This window comes from Enhydra lutris, unplaced genomic scaffold (genome assembly GCF_002288905.1).
Source record: "Enhydra lutris kenyoni isolate GAN:26980312 unplaced genomic scaffold, ASM228890v2 scaffoldscaffold88, whole genome shotgun sequence".
NCBI classification, from domain to species: Eukaryota; Metazoa; Chordata; class Mammalia; order Carnivora; family Mustelidae; genus Enhydra; species Enhydra lutris.
Genome location: NW_019154172.1, coordinates 1,902,805 through 1,924,377, shown reverse-complemented (window position 1 = coordinate 1,924,377; position 21,573 = coordinate 1,902,805). Strand labels below are relative to the sequence as shown.

At 42.5% G+C, this 21,573-nt stretch overlaps 1 protein-coding gene across 10 annotated transcripts in view; it reads left to right on the top strand.

Moving 5' to 3' along the window:
• Nucleotides 1-21,573, top strand: part of LOC111162041 (tuftelin 1) — a 64,224-nt gene that overhangs the window by 17,598 nt on the left and 25,053 nt on the right. For 7 of the 10 annotated variants that reach the window (XR_002641556.1, XM_022526217.1, XM_022526216.1 and 4 more), the window contains 6 exons: nucleotides 7,539-7,613; nucleotides 8,003-8,104; nucleotides 12,400-12,486; nucleotides 13,040-13,129; nucleotides 14,670-14,735; nucleotides 18,439-18,552. Coding sequence is in view for 9 of the 10 variants with exons in the window: in XM_022526217.1 (XP_022381925.1) it covers nucleotides 7,539-7,613; nucleotides 8,003-8,104; nucleotides 12,400-12,486; nucleotides 13,040-13,129; nucleotides 14,670-14,735; nucleotides 18,439-18,552 (534 nt within the window). In the remaining variant the exon portion in view is untranslated. The remainder of the gene's footprint in view (nucleotides 1-7,538; nucleotides 7,614-8,002; nucleotides 8,105-12,399; nucleotides 12,487-13,039; nucleotides 13,130-14,669; nucleotides 14,736-18,438; nucleotides 18,553-21,573) is intronic. The other 3 variants (XM_022526221.1, XM_022526218.1, XM_022526219.1) reach the window with 2 other exon arrangements.

Below are 21,573 nucleotides of genomic sequence, written 5' to 3'. Positions count from 1 at the left end.
GATTCACATGCAATTATAAGCAATAATAGAGATTCCCCATCCCATCTTGCAAAACTACAGCATGCTATCACAACCAGAATGTACTTCATACAGTCAAGATACAGCATATGTCCATCACCACAAAGACACTTCACATTGAAGCTCACACATACTTCCTTTCACCCATCTTCTCTTTACCTCCTGGCAACTACTAGTCAGTTCTTCATTTCTATAATTTTTTTCATTTCAATAACCTTAAATGAATGGAATCATACAGTATGTAACCTTTTGGGATTGGCTTCTTTCCCTTGCATAATTCTCCGGGAATTTACGTATGCATCAATAGGGATGTGTACAACAATAGGAAACAAACAATAATTTGTTCCCTTTTCTTGTTGAGTAGTAAGTAGTCCATGATATAGATACACCACAGTTTGTTGTCTGCATTGAAGGGTACCTGGTTTGTTTCTAGTTTTGTAGTATTACAGACAAAACTGCTATAAACACTAGCGTACATGTTTTTGTGTTAACGTAAGTCTTCATTTCTCCTGGATAGATGTCCAGGAGTACAACTGTTAGGTCATATGGTATTTGTATGGTTTAAAAAAATTTTTTTTTAAAGATTTTATTTATTTATTTGACAGATAGAGATTACAAGTAGGCAAAGAGGCAGGCAAAGAGAGAGGAGGAAGCAGGCTCCCTGCTGAGCAGAGAGCCCGTTGTGGGGCTCGATCCCAGATCCCTGGGATCATGACCTGAGCCAAAGGCAGAGGCTTTAACTCACTGAGCCACCCAGGCGCCCCAGTATTTGTATGGTTTTTAAAGAGACTGCCAACCTTTTTGTTCTGCCCCAAAGTGGCTGTCACTTTACATTCCTACCAGCAGTGTGTGAGGGATCCAATTTTTCCACATTGTCAGTACTTGGTGGTGTCACTGTTTTTTGTTTTGGCCATTCTGATAGGTGTATAATGGTATCTCACTGTGGTTTTGATTTGTATCACCTCAGTGACAGTGAACATCTTTTTATGTGCTTATTCACATCTATATATCTTCTAAAGTGAAATGTATTTTCGTGTCTTTTAGCCATATTCTAACAAAATAATAAGAAACAGAACTTTATGTTCATGAGAGATATTGGTCTGTAATGTTTGTTTTTCTTTCTTTGTATTTTTTCTCTTTCTATTATTTTTTTTTAAAGATTTTATTTATTTGAGAGAGAGAGAGCATGAGAGGGAAGAGGGCCAGAGGGAGAAGCAGACTCCATGCTGAGCAGGAAGCTGGATGCAAGACTCACCCCATCCTGGGACTCCAGGATTATGACCTGAGCCGAAGGCAGTTGCCTAACCAGCTGAGCCACCCAGGCGCCCCTACTTTCCTTTCTTTTAAAAAAAATTGTCTTTGGTCTTTTCTGTGTTAAATTTTATTCGTTTCTTCTCTTATCTTTATTATTTCCTTCCTCCTGCCTGTTTTGGGTTTAATTTGTTGTTCTTTATCTAAAAGTGAGAAGCTTACATTGTTGATTTGAGATTTTTTTCTTTTCTAATATATGCATTTATTTATTTTTTAGAGTAATCTATATGGCCAGTGTGGGGCTCAGACTCATGACCTTGACTGATCAAGAGTCGCGTGCTCAGTGCGCCTAGGTGCCTCAGTCAATTGAGCATTCAACTCTTCATTTCCACCTGAGTCATGATCTCTTGATAGTGAGATCAAGTCCAACATGGGACTCCTGCTCAGCAGGGAGCCTGCTTGAGATTATTTCCCTCTGTCCCTCCCCCTACTCCTGTGCTCTCTTCTCTTTCTCTCTCTCTCTAAAATAAATAAATCTTTAAAAAAAAGGAGAGAGAAAATTTCATGTCTACCAATTGAGCCAGCTAGGTGCCCCTTTAATGTATGCATTTAGTGTTAGGAATTTCCCTCTCAGACTGCTTTATTTATTTTTTTAAAGATTATTTATTTATTTATGAAAGAGAGAGCAGCGTGAGTGTGAGGGAGAAGTAGACTCCCCACTGAGTAGGGAGACCAATGCGGGACTCAATCCCAGGACCCTGGGATTATGACCCAAGCCAAAGGCAGATGCTTAACTGATCGAGCCACAGAACTGCTTTAGATATGTCCCACAAAGTTTGACATTTTGTGTTTTCATTTTTCTTAAGTTCAGTGATTTTTAAAATTTCTCTTGAGACTTCCTTTTTTTTTACATTAGTAAGTATGTACTGTTTTCTTTTTTTTATTTTTATTATTTATTTTTAAAAAAGATTTTATTTATTTATTTGACACAGAGAGAGAGATCACAAGTAGGCAGAGAGGCAGGCAGAGAGAGAGGGGGAAGCAGACTCCCCGCCAAGCAGAGAGGCCGATGTGGGACTCAGTCCCAGGACCCTGAGATCACAACCTGAGCTGAAGGCAGAGGCTTAACCCACTGAGCCACCCAGGTGCCCTATTTTTATTTTATTTATTTGAGAGCGAGAGAGTGACTGAACACAAGTGGGGGGAGGAACATAGGAAGAGGGAGGGAAAGAAGAAGCAGACTGCCTGTTGATTGTGCAGCTGGATATAGGGGTCAATCCCAGGACCCCAAGATAATAACCTGAGCTGAAGTCAGACACTCAACCACTCTTAAATGAGTGGTCTCCACTCAGGTGCCCTTGAGACTTCCTTTTTGACCAAAGAATTATTTAGGAGTATGTTGTTTAGTTTCCCAGTATTTAAAATTTTCATTTTTTCTTTCTGTTACTTCTAGTTTGATTCCACTGTGGTCAGATAACATGCTCTGTATTATTTCAGTTCTTTCAAGTTTGTTGGTTTGTTTTATGGCCAAATTATTGTATATCTTACTGTATGTTCTATAGGTACATACAAAGAATGTGTTACTCTGCTACTGAAGGGAATGTTCCATAACTGTTGATTAAATGGTGTTGGTTGGTGATGTTGAACTCTTATGTATCTTTGCTCATTTTGGCCTAGTTCTATTAATTGCTCAGAGAAGCATGTTGAAGTCTCCAACTATAATTGTGGGTTTGTGTATTTCTCCTTTTAGTTCTTTAGTTTTTTTTCTTCACATATTTTTCAGCTTAGTTGTTTGGTGCTTATCCATTTGGGATTGCTATGTTTTCTTTGTGTATTGACTCTTTTACATTATATGACCCTCTCTGTCTCTGATAATTCTCTTTGCTCTGACATTTACTTTATCTGATATTGATATAGCGACTCTTGCTTTCCTTTAATTAGTGTTTGCATGATATATCTATTCCCATCCTTTTGCTTTTAACTTGCCTATATGTTTATGTTTAAATGCTTTTTTTAGACAGCATGTATTGATTCATGTTTTTTAGTCAACTCTGCCAACCTTTTTTAATTGGTGTATGTAGACCACTTACATTTAATGTAATTATTGGCATGGTAAGTCTGCCATTTTATTTTTGTTTTCCATTCTCTGTTTTTCATTTATCTGTTTTATTTTCCCTGCCTTCCTGTGGGTTACTTGACAGCTTTTTAGGATTCCATTTTGATTCATTTGTTGTTTTTGAGTGTTATCTGTTTGTATAGACTTTTTAATGATTGCTCGAGGTATTACTCTTATATAATAATTTATATAATAAAACTTTTCACAGTATACCAGTGTGCCATTTTACCAGTTGAGTGAAGTATAGAAACCTTACCTTCCTTTACCTTCTCCCATTCATAATAAAATTAATTTAAATATTATCTCTATGTACTTTTGTTTTTTCTTTTTTATTTCTTTTTTTAAAGATTTTATTTATTTAGAGAGTGAGAGAGAGAGTGGAGAAGGGACAGAGGGAGAGGGAGATGGAGGATCTCAAGTAGATTCTCCTCTGAGTGTGGAGCTTGAGTGGGGCTCGATCTCACAACCCTGAGACGGTGACCTAAGCTGACATCAAGAGTTGGAAGCTCAGCCAGCTGAGTCACTGAGGTGGCCCCTCCTCTGAGTACATTTAGAACTGAATCAGACAGTGTCATAATTTTATCTTCAACCATGAAACGTATTTTAGAAAACCCAAGAGAAGAGGGGAAACCTATTGTATTTACGATGTTTTTGCTATCAATGTTGTTTTTATCTTCCTGATTTTCCAAACTTCCTTTTGTACTGTTTCCTTTATGTTTGAAGACCTTTTACAACTGTTCTTTTTTGTTTGTTTGTTTGTTTGGAGAGAGAGAAAGGGAGGGAGAGCTCTGGAGGCAGGGAAGGGCAGAGGGGAGAGGGACAGAATCCTAAACAGATTCTGTGCTGAGTGCAGAGTCTGTCATAGGATGCCGAGCCCACATAGGGCTGGATCCCAGAACCCCAGATCATGGCCTGAGCCAAAATGAAGAGTCAGCTGCTTAACTGACTGAGCCACCCAGATGTCCCACTTTTTTTTTTTTTTTAAGATTTTATCTATTTATTTATTTATTCATTCCAGAGAGAGAGCATGAGAGTGGGGGTGCAGAGGGGAGCAGAAGGAGAGGGACAAGCAGACTTCATGCTGAGAGCACAGAGCCCAATGTGGGACTTGATTTCACGATCCCGAGATCATGACCTGAGCCAAAATCATGAGTCAGACACTTAACTGACTGAGCCACCAGACTTCTCTACAGCCATTCTTTTAGTGTAGCTATATTGGTAAGAAATTCTCTCAGTTTTCCTTTACCTGAGAACATCTTGATTTCCCCCCTCATTCTTGAAGATTTTTTGGTCATAGGATTGTTGATTAAGAGATTTTTTCATTCCTTGAAACTAGTGTGCCATTTTCTCCTGGCCTTCCTGACTTCTGATGAAAAATCTGCTTTTTATTCAGGGTGTTTTCCCCTTATAAGTAAGGTATCTTTTTTTTTTTTTTTTCCTTCTGACTTGAAAAGATTTTTTCTTTGCCTTTAGTTATCAGAAGTTTAATTATGATGTGTCTTGGCATGATTTGCGGGTCCATCCTGTTTGGAATTTGCTCAGCTCCTTGAATCTGTGCGTTTATATCTTTTGTAAAATTCGGTAAGTTTTCAGCCATTATTTCTTTGAGTACTTTTGCAAGTTGCCTACTTTCTCCTGTCCACCTGGAATTCTGATAACATGTATGGGTGAGGTAACTTTTCATAGGCTCCCATCTAGCCTAGTTGTCTGTGCTCTTTCAATTAGAATGCCTGGGTTCATACAATAAACCAGACTTGATGATCTTCACTAGCTAATAATGACCTCTTTATTTTGGCTGAGGGATGCCCCAGGTTTCCTCAACTGCCTCCAGGTATGGAGAGGATATTATAGCCAAAGTGCCTATCTGTGTCCTGGGGAGAAAGAGTTGGCAGCCACTCTGGCTATTTTGAAATCATTTCCTCTTCTTTCTTGTGTAATGTTCTCTTGACCTAGATGTCATGGAGTACTTGTTTGCATTCAGAAAATACTTACCTGTGTAAAAGACTGTGGCAGACAGCAGCCCACAAGGAGTTAGCAGAAGGGGCAATTCCTCCTGGAACATGACTAACTGAGAGGCAGGTGCCATGGGAGGCCCTGTGATGCTGAGGGAGCTCGGGGAGGGGAGGGTATGTTTCCCACTGGAGGTAGGGAAGTGTCATGGAAGATGTGGCATTTCAGTGTGAACTCTTGAGGGCCTTGCGGATGTCCCATGTGAAGATGGGAAGAAAGGACATTTAAGGCGAATGGTGAAAGCAAAGTCACCAAGGTGGAAAAGCCCGGATGTATTGGACTGGGGGCAATGAGGAGCAGTAACAGAAGAAATGAGTTGACCCAGGCTCTGGAGGGCCTGAAATGTCCCCACTAAGGATCTAACTTGTATTTGGTAGGAATTAAGTGTTTTTGTAAAAGCAGCTACATTGCTAGGATTGGGAAGCCCTAAGAGCCATGTGGGAGTGTCTTCCATCTGTCCCAAATTTGGGTTCATTTCCAGAAGTAGGAGGAGGCTAATATTTGAGTACCTCTCTCTTATGTGGCAGAGAACAACCTCCATACACTTTCAGTTAATTTTCAGCAAAACCCCCTAGTAGTGTTGGAGGGTAGTGTTGCCATTTTATAACGAGAACACTGAGAATTAAGTATCTGACCACAGAGAGTGATTTCTTCTCTCCCAAATTCTCTTCCTTGCACAGGAAGGACTGTTCCCTGCCCAGAGAAGCTTCTCCCAGCTCCCTCCATGGAGCACATTCTTTCTTCCTCCTTTCCTTCCACCAGACATTTGGAATGTTAGGAAGGTTCCTTAAAACCATGTTAAGGGCAAGATGGCATTCATACTCCTGGACCTCAAGGTCACTGTTGTCCTTGGGTAGCTCAGCATCCATCTTCCCATCATTGCCTAAGGGAAGCATATACTCCCTTTTCATGCTCTCATGGTATCAAAGCTGGGAGGAACCTTAGAGATACTTAGTCCAACTCCTGATTTTTCTGGTGCAAGCCAGAGACCCAGCAAGGCTACATCTCCCATCCAGCTCTACACAGAATGCAGGTGACTGGCAGGGTTGGGTCCTCTCTGCTTTGCTGACCCTCTCTTTAATGTTATTTCCCCAGATCTCCACCACCTGCTTTTTCCTTTTACCATAGGATTTCCCTCTCCATGTGTTCTATTTGACCCACAGTTTGTGTTTTAAACCTTCTTTGAGTTAGGCAAGAAAACCTGCTTCTTCTTTTGAAATGAGACTCATCTGTAAATAGATATCTATTGTCTTGCCTTCTTTCATTTGGATAATTTCTGGATGCCTTGTAAAAGCAGGGGCTTAGGGCGCCTAGGTGGCTCGGTGGGTTAAGCCTCTGCCTTCTGCTCGGATCATGATCTCAGGGTCCTGGGATCAAGCCCCGCATCGGGCTATCTGCTCAGGAGAGCCTGCTTCCCCCTCTCTTTCTGCCTGCCTTTCTGCCTACTTGTGATTTCTCTCTCTGTCAAATAAACAAATAAAATCTTAAAAAAAAAAAAAAAAAGCAGGGGCTTGGGGGCGCCTGGGTGGCACGTCAGTTAAGCCTCTGACTCTTGGTTTTGGCTCACGTTGTGATCAGGTGGTGAGATTGAGCCCCGCATTGGGCTCCGCGCTTAGTGCTGAGTTTGCTTAGGTTCCTCTCTCCCTTTCCCTCTGCCCTCCAACTCTCAAATAAATAAGTAAATCTTAAAAAAAAGGAGGGGGAGGGTTTGGATTCAGCGTCTGTCCCATAGTTTGGTTCAGGAAGGGTATCTTAGGCTTGTAAAGTGCGTCGGTGGCTTCCTGGTTGGCTGTCAGGTGTGGGAACCTTGGATTGGGTGTGCTTTCTTTGAGGCTGGGAAAATGGCGGTGCGTGCAATGTGCTATAATCTGAGGATCAGGGTGGCTAGCCCCTCTGGAGCTCCATGGAGCAGCATGCTGGACAGTCTCTGGCGTGGCATCAAGAGCACGGTCAGAGGCCCCAGGGACATCCTGCCACCCAGGAGTGACTACTCTTAGGCAAGCTAATGTCCCCTTTCCAGACCTCAGCTTTTCTGTCCAGTGGTGCTGAGAAGGCCCACTCCACAGGGCTGGCAAAAGCGTCCCTGGGCCAGTCCCAGACGGTGAAGGTAAGGGGTTATTGTTGCTGTCATTGTCATTATTAGGGCAGCGTGGACATTCTCAGGCTGACTCTACAGAGAGAACTGACAGGAGATGAACTTGAACACTTAGCCCAGAAGGTAGGGAGGTTTCTGGCGGGGTGAGGCCTCTCCCTCAGCCAGTTCTCCTTCCTTGCTGCTGACTTCCCATGCCAGTGCTGCCGGGAGCCAACTCCGCTGCTGCTCAGGATCACCTTTCAGACACACCACCTGACCGCGGCGTTGCGCACGGCTTTGAGGCGAGGGGAGACCCCACTGAAAGTGAAACTAACCTGCAATTTCTGCTAATTTTCCTTGTCTGGTGTTGCTGCTGTGTGGCTTCTGGTAGAGGTTCTGAAGTGAATTTTATCGGGGAAATCAGACTAACCCTTTACATCTTCTGAGGAGCAGGTATTCTGCATTGGGCAAGGGGCACATGTTCCGGGCTTGTCATGATTTCTGAGCCATTTTTCTCTCTCTCTTTCTGGCAGGCGGGCAAGAAGACCTATGCCATGGTGTCTGGCTCCTCGACCAGTCATTCCCTGGCCTCAGAACTGGTGGAGTCCAATGACGGACATGAGGAGATCATTAAGGTAAGCTTAGTTCACCTGCACTCTCTCTCTCTCTCTCTCCTCTCTCTCCTTATAGGCCTGCGAGAGGGAGCAGCTGACTTTGCCACAGGGTTTGACTAGGAGGAACCAGACCTGGAATGCTAGTTCCTGGGTATTTTCCTGCAAAGATCTTAATTAGCACCAGGAGACCACAGTCAGTGTGTGGTGACTTTGGTGCAACCCAACCCCAGGCAAGAGAATGGATGAGAGGACCTTTCCAGGTGCCTATCCCACTATCCATATTTAGCTGCTGGAGGTTGTGAAGATAGGTGGGAGGTGTGTTTAGGGAACTTACTATTTTTTTTTTTAATAAAGCAATTTTTGTTTTTTCTTTTTAAAAAGCAGCTCTTTGCGGTATAATTCATATACCATACAATCGATTCAGTTAAAGTGTACAATTCAGGTTTTTAGTATGTTCACAGAATTGTGCGATCATCACCACTCTTAATTCCAGAACATTTTCGGTCACTCCTTTCTGCTTCTGGCAGTCACCAATCTATTTTCTCTGTCTCTGTGGATTTGCCTCTTCCAGGCAGATCACGTAAATGGAATCCTAGAACATGGGGCCTTTGTGTCTGCCTTCTTTCACTTAGCATAATATTTTCAAGATCCAGTCATGTCGTAACATATGTCAATACTTAATCCTTCTCATGGTTCAATAACAATCCCCTGAATGGATATATATCACATTTTGTTACCCACTCATCAGTTGATGAACATTTGGGTTGTTTCCACTGTCTGGCTGTTATGAATAATGCTGCTATGAATATTCAAGAGCAGGTTTTTATGTGGATGTTTTTGGTTTTCTTGGTACACACCTAGGAGTGGAATTGCTAGGTCATTTGGTAACTCTGTATTTAATCTTTTGAGGACCTACCAGACTTTTTCTCAAAACATTTGTTCCATTTTGTATTCCCACCAGCAAGGTAGGAGGGTTCCAGTTTCTTTGTATCTTTACTGATACTTGTTATTATCTGTCTTTTTAATTATAGCCATCCTATTGCACGTTAAGCCATGTCTTGTGGTTTTCATTTGCATTTCTCTGATGGCATGCTTCCATATGCTGATTGCCTATTTGTGTATCTTCTCCAGAGAAATATTTATCCAAATAGTTTGCCCATTTAAAAATTCAACTAGGAGGCACCTGGGTAGCTCAGTCGTTAAGTGTCTGCCTTTGGCTTAGGTCGTGATCTGGGATCCTGGGATTAAGCCCCACTTCAGGCTCCCCGTTCAGCAGGAAGCCTGCTTCTCCCTCTCCCACTCCCCCTGCTTGTGTTCTCTCTCTCTCACTGTCTCTCTCTGTCAAATAAATAAATAATCTTTAAAAAAAAAATTCAATTGTGGGGATGCTTGCTTGGCTCAGTCATTAAGGGTCCACTTTTGGGTCAGGTCATGATCCCAGGCTCCTGGGATGGAGCCCTGCATCAGGTTCCCTGCTAATGGGAGGCCTGCTTCTCCCTCTCCTACTCACCTGCTTGTGTTCCCTGTCTCGCTGTGTGTCTCTCTATGTCAAATAAATAAATAAAATATTTTTAAAAATTAAATAAATACAAATTCAGTTGTGTTTAAAGAGTTTATATGTAGGTACAAGTGATGATGTGGCCACACTTTCTCCATGGTGTTATCTTTGCTATATTTGAATTTTTAAATAGCAGTGAATAGTCCAAAAGACTTGTAATGATGATTAATTAAATTGGCCAAAAAGGGTTTGGATATATGAATATTATAAATAAAACATTGTCATATTTATTAAAAGAAGTCAATTGTGTTTTAATTTTCTAGATATAAGGGTTCCTTATATATTCTGGATACTAACTAGACCCTTATGATATATATGACTTGGAAATATCTAAAAAAATTTTCCCATTCTTTGTTTTGTTTTTTACTTTTTTTCTTTCTTTCTTTTTTTTTTTAAAGATTTTATTTATTTGACAGAGAGAGAGATCACAAGTAGACAGAGAGGCAGGAAGGCAGAGAGAGGGGGAAGCAGGCTTCCTGCTGAGCAGAGCTTGATCCCAGGACCCTGAGATCATGACCTGAGCTGAAGGCAGAGGCTTAACCCTCTGAGCCACCCAGGCACCCCTTGTTTTTTTTACTTTCGTAATGATGTCCTTTGAAACAAAAGTTTTTAATTTGATGAAATCCAATTTACGTATTTTTTTTCTCTTGTTGGGTTTTTGGTGACATATCTAAGAAGGTTTTGCCTAACCCAAGGTCACAAAGATTTATTCCTATATTTTCCTCAAAGAATTATAGTTTTAGCCCTTTTGAATAGGCCTATAATCCATTTTGGGTTAATTTTTGTGTATGGCGTAAGGAAGAGGTCCAATTTCATTCTTTTCCATGTGGATCTCCATTTATACCAACATCATTTGTTGGAAAGACTATTCTTTCCCCATTGAATTGTCTTGGCATCCTGTCAAAAATCAGTTTAGGATATTTTTATTGTGTTATTATTGTTTCTGGACTCTCAGTTGTATTCCACTGATTTATGGGTCTCCTAATGCCAATTCCACACTGACTTGATTACTGTAGCTTTGGTATTTTTGTTAACATTTTGTTAATACTGAGGCACCTGGGTGGCTCAGTCCATTAAGCGTCTGCCTTCAGCTCAGGTCTTAATCTCAAGGTCCTGGGATCAAACTCCGCATTGGGCTCCCTGCTTAGCAGAGAGTCTGCTTCTCCCTCTGCCTGATGCTCCCCCTGCTTGTGCTCACTCTCTCTCTCTCTGACAAATAAATATAATCTTTTTAAAAAATTGTTAATATTTATTAGTATTTTTAATTTTGTTATTTTTCAGGATTACTTTAGCTATTCAGAGTCCTTTGTATTTCCATATGAATTTTAGGATCAGTTTGTCAGTTTCTGCAAAGAAGCCAGCTTCGATTTTGATAAGAATTATGTTGAAAGTGTAGATCAATTTGGGGAGTATTCATCTGTTTTCTTTTTTTAATTCCATATATAAATGAAATTGTATGCTATTTGTCTTTCTCCAGTTGACTTATCTCACTTAGCATAATACCCTCTAGTTCCATCCACGTAGTATTTTTTCTTTTTGTTGCTATTGTAAATAGAGTTGTTTTTAAATTTCATTTCAGATTGTCCCTTGCTAGTGTCTAGAAATAGTTTTTTTTTTTTTTTTTCTTTTCGTATATTGATCTTATATCCTACAACCTTGCTACAACCTCTAATAGTTTTGGAGTGGATTTCTTGGCGTATTCTTTTTTTTTTTTTAACATTTTTGTTTTTTAATTAATTAATTAATTTATTTATTTATTTTAATTTGACAGACAGAGATCACAAGCAGGCAGAGAGGCAGGCAGAGAGAGAGGAGGAAGCAGGCTCCCCGCTGAGCAGAGAGCCCGATGAGGGGCTCCATCCCAGGACCCTGGGAACACAACCTGAGCCGAAGGCAGAGGCTTTAATCCACTGAGCCACCCAGGCACCCCTCCTTGGCGTATTCTATATAAATGATCACTTCATCTGCAGATGGAGATAGTTTTTCCTTTTTCTTTTCAATCTGAATGCCTTTAATTAATTTCTGTTTCTTATTCAAAGTCATTGCATGGCCCTTAGAGAAAGCCAAACCACCCCATAATTCTATCAATGTAGTCATTGTTGTTATTACTTTGTTGTGTATCCTCTCAGACATTTTCCTTCATGTGTGTATTTTTTCAAAAGTTAAATTGTATCGTATATATTCTGTCCTAGAATTTGCTTGCCCCCCCCAACAATGTAATGCTTTAAATGTTGGTTTGTAACATCATCTGTGTCCATAAATGTAAATGTCTGGTATTCTAATGGCTGCATAGTATACTATTATAGACATACCACAATTTAAGTAATCCCCCATTGTGGGACATTATGCCTATTTCCATTTTTGTAGTCATAAACAATATTTTGCTGAACATGTTACTACATTGTGGATGTCTTTTATAATACAGGTAATAAATATTTTCTTTATTGTGAAAGAGTCAAGCATGTATAGAGAAAAATGTGTAAATCTCTTTTTACAACTTCCTTTGCATAAATTTACATATATATATATGAGTGTTTATGCCAGTTTGGCTAAATTTATTTCCTTAGGATAAATTTCCAGAAGTAGATTGGGTAGGTCAAAGAGTCAGTATCGTTCTCAGCCCTCTGATTTCAGTGGTCAAATTGGCATGAGAAAGGCAGTCAGTTTACCTTCCCAGCAGCAGTGTATGAGCCTGCCCGTGTACCATGAACTCACCAGGGGGTTCCGTAACTGAGTGGTGCTGTTTTCCTTATTGCAGGTGTACCTGAAGGGGCGGTCTGGGGATAAGATGATCCATGAGAAGAATATCAAACAGCTAAAGAGTGAGGTGCAATACATCCAGGAGGTGGGCCCCCATCCCTCTGTGGGAACCTCCCATGTTTTTGACTCCCTTCTTTTGTAGGGTCTGGTTCTCTCCCATCTGCTCCCTTCATCCCCAAAATGCCACCAGGGCCCTTGGTGTCAGGTATCATTTCCTGCCCTTCCATCAGTCAGCCAATCCATTCACCAACAGTAGTTACCGACTACCATGTGCACAGCACTGTACTACCCCAGACATCATCTCTAAGACTGCCGGTCTTTTTTCCCCCGCTTTTCCTGACCCTCCCCTATAGCTCTTGTTGGCTCCTTGGCCCTTGTCATCATGTAATAACATATTACATGTTTCATGTGTTTGCCTTTCGCGTTGTGTGTCTCTGCAACAAAAATGTTCGCTCTGGCAGGCAGGGCTTCCTGTTTGTGTAGGAGGGACTTGCCTGGGGTCCCTCCTGCCCCCAGCCAGTGCTGAGGGCAGGACCTGGCTCACAGGAGGATGGGGCGGGGATGGACACAAAGCTGGGTGAGGTGGTATGCTCTCTTTCCTTTTCCCAAAGCTCAGGCTTCTTGCCCTCCCCTCCCAGGCCCGGAACTGCCTGCAGAAGCTCCGGGAGGACTTAAGTAGCAAGCTTGACAGAGATCCGGGAGATTCTCTCCGTGGACAGGAGATACAGGTAATAGGAAATGGTTGATGGTCGGATCCTCATGGAAGAGGTTGTTCCGGGCAGTCCCTTTTGCCAGTCGAGTCGTGGGTATGGAGTCTCCCACCACTGCCAGGAAAGGCGTGAATACAGGCAATATTGGCTTTCTCAGAGCACTCACGACCTTCGTAGTGCTCTCCAGCTGTTGGGCACTGGTGTTTACACCTATCAACCTATAAGAAGTATACATGTTCCCAAAGCAGTGTGTAAAAACAGAACTTATGTAAATAAAATTACCATTAAGTTATTGATGAAAACCTCTTCCCTGTGAGGATTCTGTGATCGATCTTTTTGCGACATGGAGTCTCATGAAGCAGACACTTGCCTATAAATGTAAACTTCTCATTAGTCGATCTTGCTTAACTGGGGTGGCACCATGGTGTGAATTGGAGGTCTTGGTCCTTGTGTGTTATTTGTGTATGTAGCTGTCTCTACCCAGGCACCAGAAGCTCCCTGAGGTTAGGGTTCATCCCACCCTGTGTCTCTGTAGCCCCACACTCAGCACAGGGTCAACAATGCAGAAGGTCATCAGTAAATGTCATACTGAACCTATTGGAGAGGTCTTCTTGAGATGGATGAGTAACCCTGGGATCTTGCTTTTTGGCTTTTCTAAAATTGGAGGCTAGAAGTGTGCTCAGGAGAACAGACCCGTCCCTTCCATTTCACCCTCATCCTCCTTTAGATGTTGAGTTGTATCTCCTTCATCTGTGTTTTGTTTGGGGAGTGGTGGGGGCTAGTCTTTCTCCAGCAGCCCCTGCCCTCATTCTCCTGAGGGAAACAGTGACCTGGAAGCTAATGGCAGCAAGGTTCCTCTCTGGCGTGAGCGTGGATGAGGCTTGTGTGGTGTTTCCCCCTAATTCATTTTGCTGCGACGGAAGGTAGGACTTTCACTGCCCGAGCTCACATCTGGCAGCTGGGAGGTGCTTTGTGAGGTGACTGAAGAGCCTGATGTGCCCAGAGACAGGCCCGAAAGTCCAGGGCCCTTGCTTGCACAGACCAGGAGTCATATGATGAATAATCAGGCTTTGGGCTGGAAGGGATTACAGCAAAGGCCGCTTTGCCTTCCGCTTTATGCTTCATCAAACCTTGTCAGGATCCCTGAGGGGCAATGGAAGCTCTTTGTTGGTGGCAGGCAGCTGCATGTATTCCCTGGGCTTCCAGGAGTCAGCCTGCATGTTGTTCTGTGTGCTGAAAGGTTTTAGCCTGGGGTTCCTCTCATCCTCCCCACAAGGCTAGATAGAGTATTCCCTTCCAAGGCCACACACGTTTCTCCACCGCCTGTCCTCTCCATTTTCCACAGAGCGCTCAAAGTCTTTTTCTCTTCCTGCCTGCCCTCCTACTCGCCTTCCTTCCTTTTCTTCTTTCTCTTCCTCCTCCACTTCCCCTTCCCCTTCTTTCTCTATCTTCTCCACCTCTTTCTTTTATACTGAGATTTGAGTTCTTTGGATATTAAATGTTTCAAAGTTGGTTGTTTGGGCTGTTTTAACTACTGATTTTATTTTCCTTTGAACAGGTAGTGTTAGAAAAGCCAAATGGATTAAATCCAAGCTCCACAACCCAGTATAGCGGCCCACCTGAGGTACGTAATAGGGAAAATGGTAACTACTTCACTGCCAAGAGGCAGGATAGCTTCCTCCCTGATCCCCTTGTTATCACTCTTCCTCTCTCACTAAAGGTAAGAGTAAAGTTTCTGTGAAAATCCAAGCAGAGAAACAATACAAACTGGAAATTCTCCTTGCCCAGTTCCACTCCTTTGAAGGATCCACTGTTAACAGATTGAAGTGGGTGGATCCTTTTAGAGCAGTGCTCTTGGCCTTTGCTGCTGATTAAAATGGCTCTGGGAGCTTTCAGGAGACAAGCCTGGTGTCAGCCACAGAGATTGTAATTTAATTGGTCTGAGACGTGGACTGGGCATTGGGACTTGAAAAATCTCTTCAGGGGGAGCCTGCTGGCTCAGAGGGTAGAGCATGCAACTTTAATTTAATTAATTTTCTTTTTTTATCTATCTATCTATCTATCTATCTATCTATCTATCTATCTATCTATTGAGGGGGGCTGTGGAGAGAGGGAGTGGGAGAGAGAATCTTAAGTAGGCTCCACAGTCAATGTGGAGCCTGACTTGGGGCTCGATCTCACAACCCTGAGATCATGACCTGATGGGAAATCAAGAGTTGGAGGCTTAACTGATTGAGCCCCTGAGGCACTCTGAGCATGCAACTTTTGATCTTGGGGTTGTGAGTTTGAGCCCCATGTGGGGTGTGGAGATTACTTAAGAATAAAATCTTAGAAAAAAGAGAATATATCTCGTTAGGGGATTCTAATGTCTAGCTAAAGCTGAATATGTTTTTCTTTTCTTTCTTTCTTTTTTTTGGCAATCTCTACATCCAATGTAGGGCTCAAATTTGCAACTCTAAGATCAAGAGTCTCATGCTCTTCTGACTGAGCCAGCCAGGCACCCCTCTAGTGTATTTTTCTATACATAGACCACCTTATCTAGATAACATATGCCTATTTGTTTGTATATAAATATATACATACATACCATTGACACATGTATAAATACATGTGTATAATATACACATACTTTGCACAGATTCAGGGTCATGATAAATACATTATTCCTTGCTTGCTTTTCAATTTTTTTTAAACCGTAGCTTCCATCAACGTAAAGTTTATTAAATTTATAGCCTTCTCTCTATGTTAGTACATGTAGATCTACCTCCTCCTTTTGAATAATGACATAGTGGTATTCCTTTCCATGGCTGTCCTTGTTTATTTATTTATTAAAATTCCAGTATGGTTAACATACAGTGTCACATTAATTTCAGGTATATAATATAGTGACTCAACAATCCTATGTATTGCCCAATGCTCATCCTGGCTATCCTTTTTGAAAAAAATTATCCCCAGCTTTATTGAGGTATAATTAAGAAATAAACATGGCTATCGTTGTTAGGAAAAAAAGGGGGCGGGGGCTTTGTTATTACCTTTTGTGATTATGTAATAAGATATGCTTATCATAGAAAATTTAGAAAATTCAGAAACAAACGTGAAAGAAGAAAAATATCATTTGAATCTACCCAGAGAAAAGCCAGTTTTTTTTTTTTATTAACATATAATGTATTATTTGTTTCAGGGGTATAGGTCTATGATTCATCAGTCTTACATAATTCACAGCACTCACCACAACACATACCCTCCCCAATGTCCATCACCCAGCCATCCCATCCCTCCCACCCTCTTCCCTACCAGCAATCCTCAGTTTGTTTCCTGAGATTAAGAGTCTTTTATGGTTTGTCTCCCTCTCTGGTTTCATCTTGTTTCATTTTTCCCTCCCTTCCCCTATGATCCTCTGCATTGTTTCTCAAATTCCTCATATCAGAGAGATTATATGATAATTGTCTTTCTCTGATTGACTTATTTCGCTTAGCATGATACCCTCTAGTTCCATCCATGTTGTTGCAAATGGCAAGATTTCATTTTTTTGGTGGCTACATAATATTCCATTGTATATGTATATATAGCAAATCTTCTTTATCCATTCATCTGAAAAACGACAGTTTTTTTTTGTTTTTTTTTTTTTTAAAGATTTTATTTATTTATTTGACAGACAGAGATCACAAGCAGGCAAAGAGGCAGGCAGAGAGAGAGGAAGGGAAGCAGGCTCCCTGCTGAGCAGAGAGCCCGACGCGGGGCTCGATTCCAGGACCCTGGGATCATGACCTGGGCCGAAGGCAGAGGCTTTAACCCACTGAGCCACCCAGGTGCCCCTGAAAAACGACAGTTTTAAATGCAAATGTGTGTTACAATATCGAGATTATACTGTATATAGCATTTCTTTCTGTTTGTTTCTTTTGTCTGGGTGGGCTTTTTTGTTTTGTTTTGTTGTTGGATTGTTTTTTTATGGCTCTGGAGTGCAGGTCTGAATCAAATCTACCCATCCATTAGGGCATATTATCATCTCTGGTCTCATAATAACCTTTTACTTTTTTTTTTTTTTTTTTGATTCTGCCTACCCTGCCAAAAAGTATACATTCTAATATATTCAATGTATGGCTTAGATATGTCTGTGTTTTCAATTTTCATAATGAATTTTGTTTTCCTTTTTATCCAACACCATGTTCTTAGGGTCTATCCACACTGCTGTACTTAAATCTGGTGTGTTTCTAACTCCTACATGCAGAGTTTTGTAACTAACTTTTTTCTCTTCATATTATACCATGAACATTTTCCATGTCATTAAATAGCCTTATTAGAACACCGTCTGAAATCAGCACATAGTGGTTTGCTCCAGGAGCTTTTAAATTGTTTTCACCTGCTCAGCAACTTAGGTATGGATCGAGGGCCATGAATTGGATAACTTCTTGATGGCTAGAGTTTGGCATGTTGTGATTCTAGCTGCTCACTCTAGATGTGCAGCTTGAATTTTTTTCCCTTCCCCTGAATCACCATAGTTGGTAACAGGTTATAATAACATCTGGTACTATTTGTTCAGCTTTTTCTCCTCACGAGCTCTAAGCCCTGCCGGATATTATCTTATATTTGAGTCAGCCTGTGAGGCAGGGCATGATAAGGCATCTTCTCGCTGCTTCACAAAGGCCCACTGGACTCAGTGATGGTGCAGCAACTAGGGCCCTGCGGTCCGCCTCCCAACTGAGAGCTCCGTGCTTCCTAAAGTGCAAGACAGGGAAAGATTTTTCTGTCAGACTTGCTGGGAGCTGGTAACTGGGGGCAAGACCCCACATGCCAGCACAGTGCTAACCACCAACCCACGACTGGGTGTGTCTGGGGAGAGACTTGTGGTAACCTCGATGAAGAATTGAATCAGATTCCTTGTAGTTGGTTGGGTGTTTTTGCTCTAAACCTGCCCGTCCATCAGTAACCCTTTGTGTGCTGGTCTCTGTGCTAGCTGCAGAGAAGACCAAAACTTGTGCCTTTGGGCACCCTCCTGGTGGGTGTGGCCCAGTCCCTGCCCTTGGGGTACTGTAGTCTAAAGGGGAACACGGTCTCCCCTCTCAGAGAACTCGTCTAATGGAAGCAGGACCTACAGGTGAGGATGGCATCAGCCTACCTGTTAATCCATTGATACCTGTATAAAAATTACTGGGTGTGTCCTAAAATCATCAGGTGAGTTGAGGCTAGTTGAGTTCCCCAGGATATGAAGAGTGTTTTCGTGTGAATAACTCAGTGGTCTGGACAAGAGGGCCCACCTGTGTGTTGCAGGGAACCTCCTCTTACACAAACACGGGGCCTTCACCTTCTTTTCCCTGCTCTGACTGTAGGTGGATGCCTACATAAGCGAAGATGCCGAGAGCTTGAGGAAGACTGTGCGGGACCTGCTTGTCAAGCTGCAGGAGGCTGAGCGGCAGCACCAGTCAGACCGAGTGGCTTTTGAGGTAAGATTCGGGGTCCGAGGAGAAAGTGCCCCAAGGGTTGGGCTGCTGAATATAGGCCATGACTTAGCATGGACTTCATGTCTTTCTGGCCATGTGCCAGCCCCTAGAGAGGCCAGGCTTTGAGGCCTGGGCACTTTTCTGTCTGCTTTTCGCATTCCTGGGCATTTATAGTTTTTGCTGTTCGAGTCCATGGTTTAAAGGTTGGCACTTGTTTCTCTGCTGAAGTTGAGTGGTAGTGCTGGTCTGGGATAGCGGGTAACTCAGGGGCCGTTACTCTTACCACAGTAAGAATTACTGGGCTCTAGGCAGCTCACAGGCAGGGACTGTTGCTGTCAAGGTCACCCATGTCTGGCATAACATCTGACGTAAAGTGGGTACCTCTTAAATGTGGACTGGATAAGTGGGTATAACAATATGGCTGTAGAAAGATCTGTGCCCATGGAGTCAGAGGACTTCTTGAAGTCAAGTCTTGATTTTATATGCAGAGCTTTGTGATTTGGAATGAGTATTTCAATTATTGTTACAAAAGTAATACTAAATTATTATGGAAGATTAAAAAAGTACAAAAGTCTGTTGAGAGTGAAAGCCCCCCACAATTTAAAAGTGTGTGAGGTCTGCCATACTTTCCAGAAAATTCTTTGAGTATAAAATGAGTTACATTGGGAAGACACTAGGCTTTTGCATGAGATTAACCATCTGTTATCTGCTATTGTTCATCCACGTGTAAAGAATTTCTGTGTCATAAATATGTAATGATAGGCTGTGCCCTTCCCAGGCATGCCAGGAGCTGGTGGTACGAAGACTGAATGCTTCTCTTCTGTGGGACTAAGAGAGAGAATTTTTAAGAGGGATATTGAGGGGGCAGAAGAAGGCACAGGGCTAATCAATTGCCTTTAGAGATGATCAGTTATTTGAGCAAGTAATTTAACCTAAGTATCAGTTCCAAGTTATGTAAAAAGGGGTCATTTTAAGTATACAAGTGTGGTATGTGAATTGAGAGGTAAGACACGTACGTACATATATTCCTCCATAGGATTTTAGAAACATAAGATAACCCTGTATTTTTCTTAGTGATCAATTTAGTTAAGCGGGTTTTGCTATCCTAAATAGCTTGGACTTCACATGATACTGTGAAAAGTTTGTTCTTGGAACAAAGTAGTTGTGCAGTAAAGGAGTTCGCCGCATCTGTTTCAGAACCCACAATTTGGATAAGTGGGTTGACAATGGATCATTTTGGTGATCAGCTGCTCCCTACCTTCTTGGCACTGACCAGACTCTGAATTTTGGAAAGAAATTTCTTTTTTTTTTTTTTTTTTTTTTTTTGGTAAAGATTTTATTTATTTAATGACAGAGAGACACACAGTGAGAGAGGGGACACAAGCAGGGGGAGTGGGAGAGGGAGAAGCAGGCTTTTTGCCAAGCAAGGAGCCCGATGCGGGGCTCGATCCCAGGCCCCTGGGATCATGACCTGAGCTGAAGGCAGATGCTTACACCACTGAGCCACCCAGGTGCCCTGGAAAGAAATTTCTACACTGAGGGGTGTTATGAAGCACTTGTTGGTTTGGGCCATCTGTGTGGGGGGTCTGCTAGCTCTGGGTCTCAGTGCTTGAACAAAAGGGTCCAGAGTGAAACCGTAAGGCCAGAAGGTCCCTGACGGCTGTAGCCACCTGCCCCAAGTTTCCCAGAAGGGGCTGGCCTTAATAAGCAGCCACTGCCTGCAGTCAGAGGTGCTGTTTCCGCTGTTGGGGTAGGTTGGCACACCCTCTCAGGATTAAGAGGCTCCTTCGGGGCATTGCTGACTAGAGCAACAGGGACAAATGTGGCAGAGGTGTATGTTTTTTTTCCTTTGTGATCCCACGGCAGAGTGAGGATCAGCCCATGACCCGTTAACGCTGTGCTCTGAGGACACACCAACCTGCGTGCAGTGTTAGGTACAGAAGTGAGAGCTTTTGTTTTTATGTTCCTGTCGATGGGGCTAGCCTGTTCCAGGCTAAAAAGGGACTTGTGGAGGCTTTTCTCCATCTTTCTAGTGAATGAAACTCTCTGATCTACATTTCTGTAAAGGGGGTAGCAAGGGCAAGATTGTCAATTACAGTGAAAATAACCTGCCAATGAGCATGGGTTTTCTGTTCCACCAGCAGCAGCCTGCTGTCAGGAAGGGTTCGCAGAGAGTTGGCTCTGCACAGGGCTGGTGTGCAGCATGGATGTGTCTCATCACATGTCCTCCTGGGCTTTGCTTTCTCTTGAGTCTGACTTTGGGAGGGGTCAGACAAACTGGTGACTTTGGTGTTCTGTTTTCCCAGGGCTGTGTGGACTTTTGAGAGGTTATATGGATTCTTCTGTAGCAACTGACTGGGGAGTCAGTGTGGGGTATCTGGGAAGAACTGAGATGAATAATGAAGTCATTGTGTTCTAGCATTGGCTCTGTTATTCCCTAGCTCTGTACCTTGGGTAAATCAGTTGACCTTTAGTTGCAAAAGGAGAGGATTAGACTAGATGAGTACCAATTCTTCTCATGACATTAGCGAGCAGTAACTGTGTGCTAGGTACCGGGCTGAGCTCTGGAAATATAATGGTTCTTGCTGGTGGCCCACTGGGGCATGCACACAAGTGACTGGGCAAAATCCCCTCAGTGCTCTAAGAAGGAAGGCCACACAATGGAAGGACTACTCACCAGGCATGGAGGCTTCTGGAAGAAAGGATATCTAAGCTGAGACCTGAAGTTGGCATGCGGGAGGAAGGGAGGCAAGTTCTTCCTTAATTTTTCATTCTAAAATTCTGCTTCTTTCTCTCCCAAATTGGCTGTCATCTTGGAAATGGAACAATTCTTCTTGGTGCCCTTCTAGGTGCTATTTTGTCCTTTTTATGCAGGCTGCGGTATTGCTTGATGTGAGGGTGAGGAAGTGGGAACACAGAAGGAAGGACATGGAGATATGCTCCCCTGGATTCTTTGTATTTGCATTTATAGGGAAGTCACAGCCCTGGGTTAATCTTGGGTGGCACTGGCCAACTGGGGGCGGG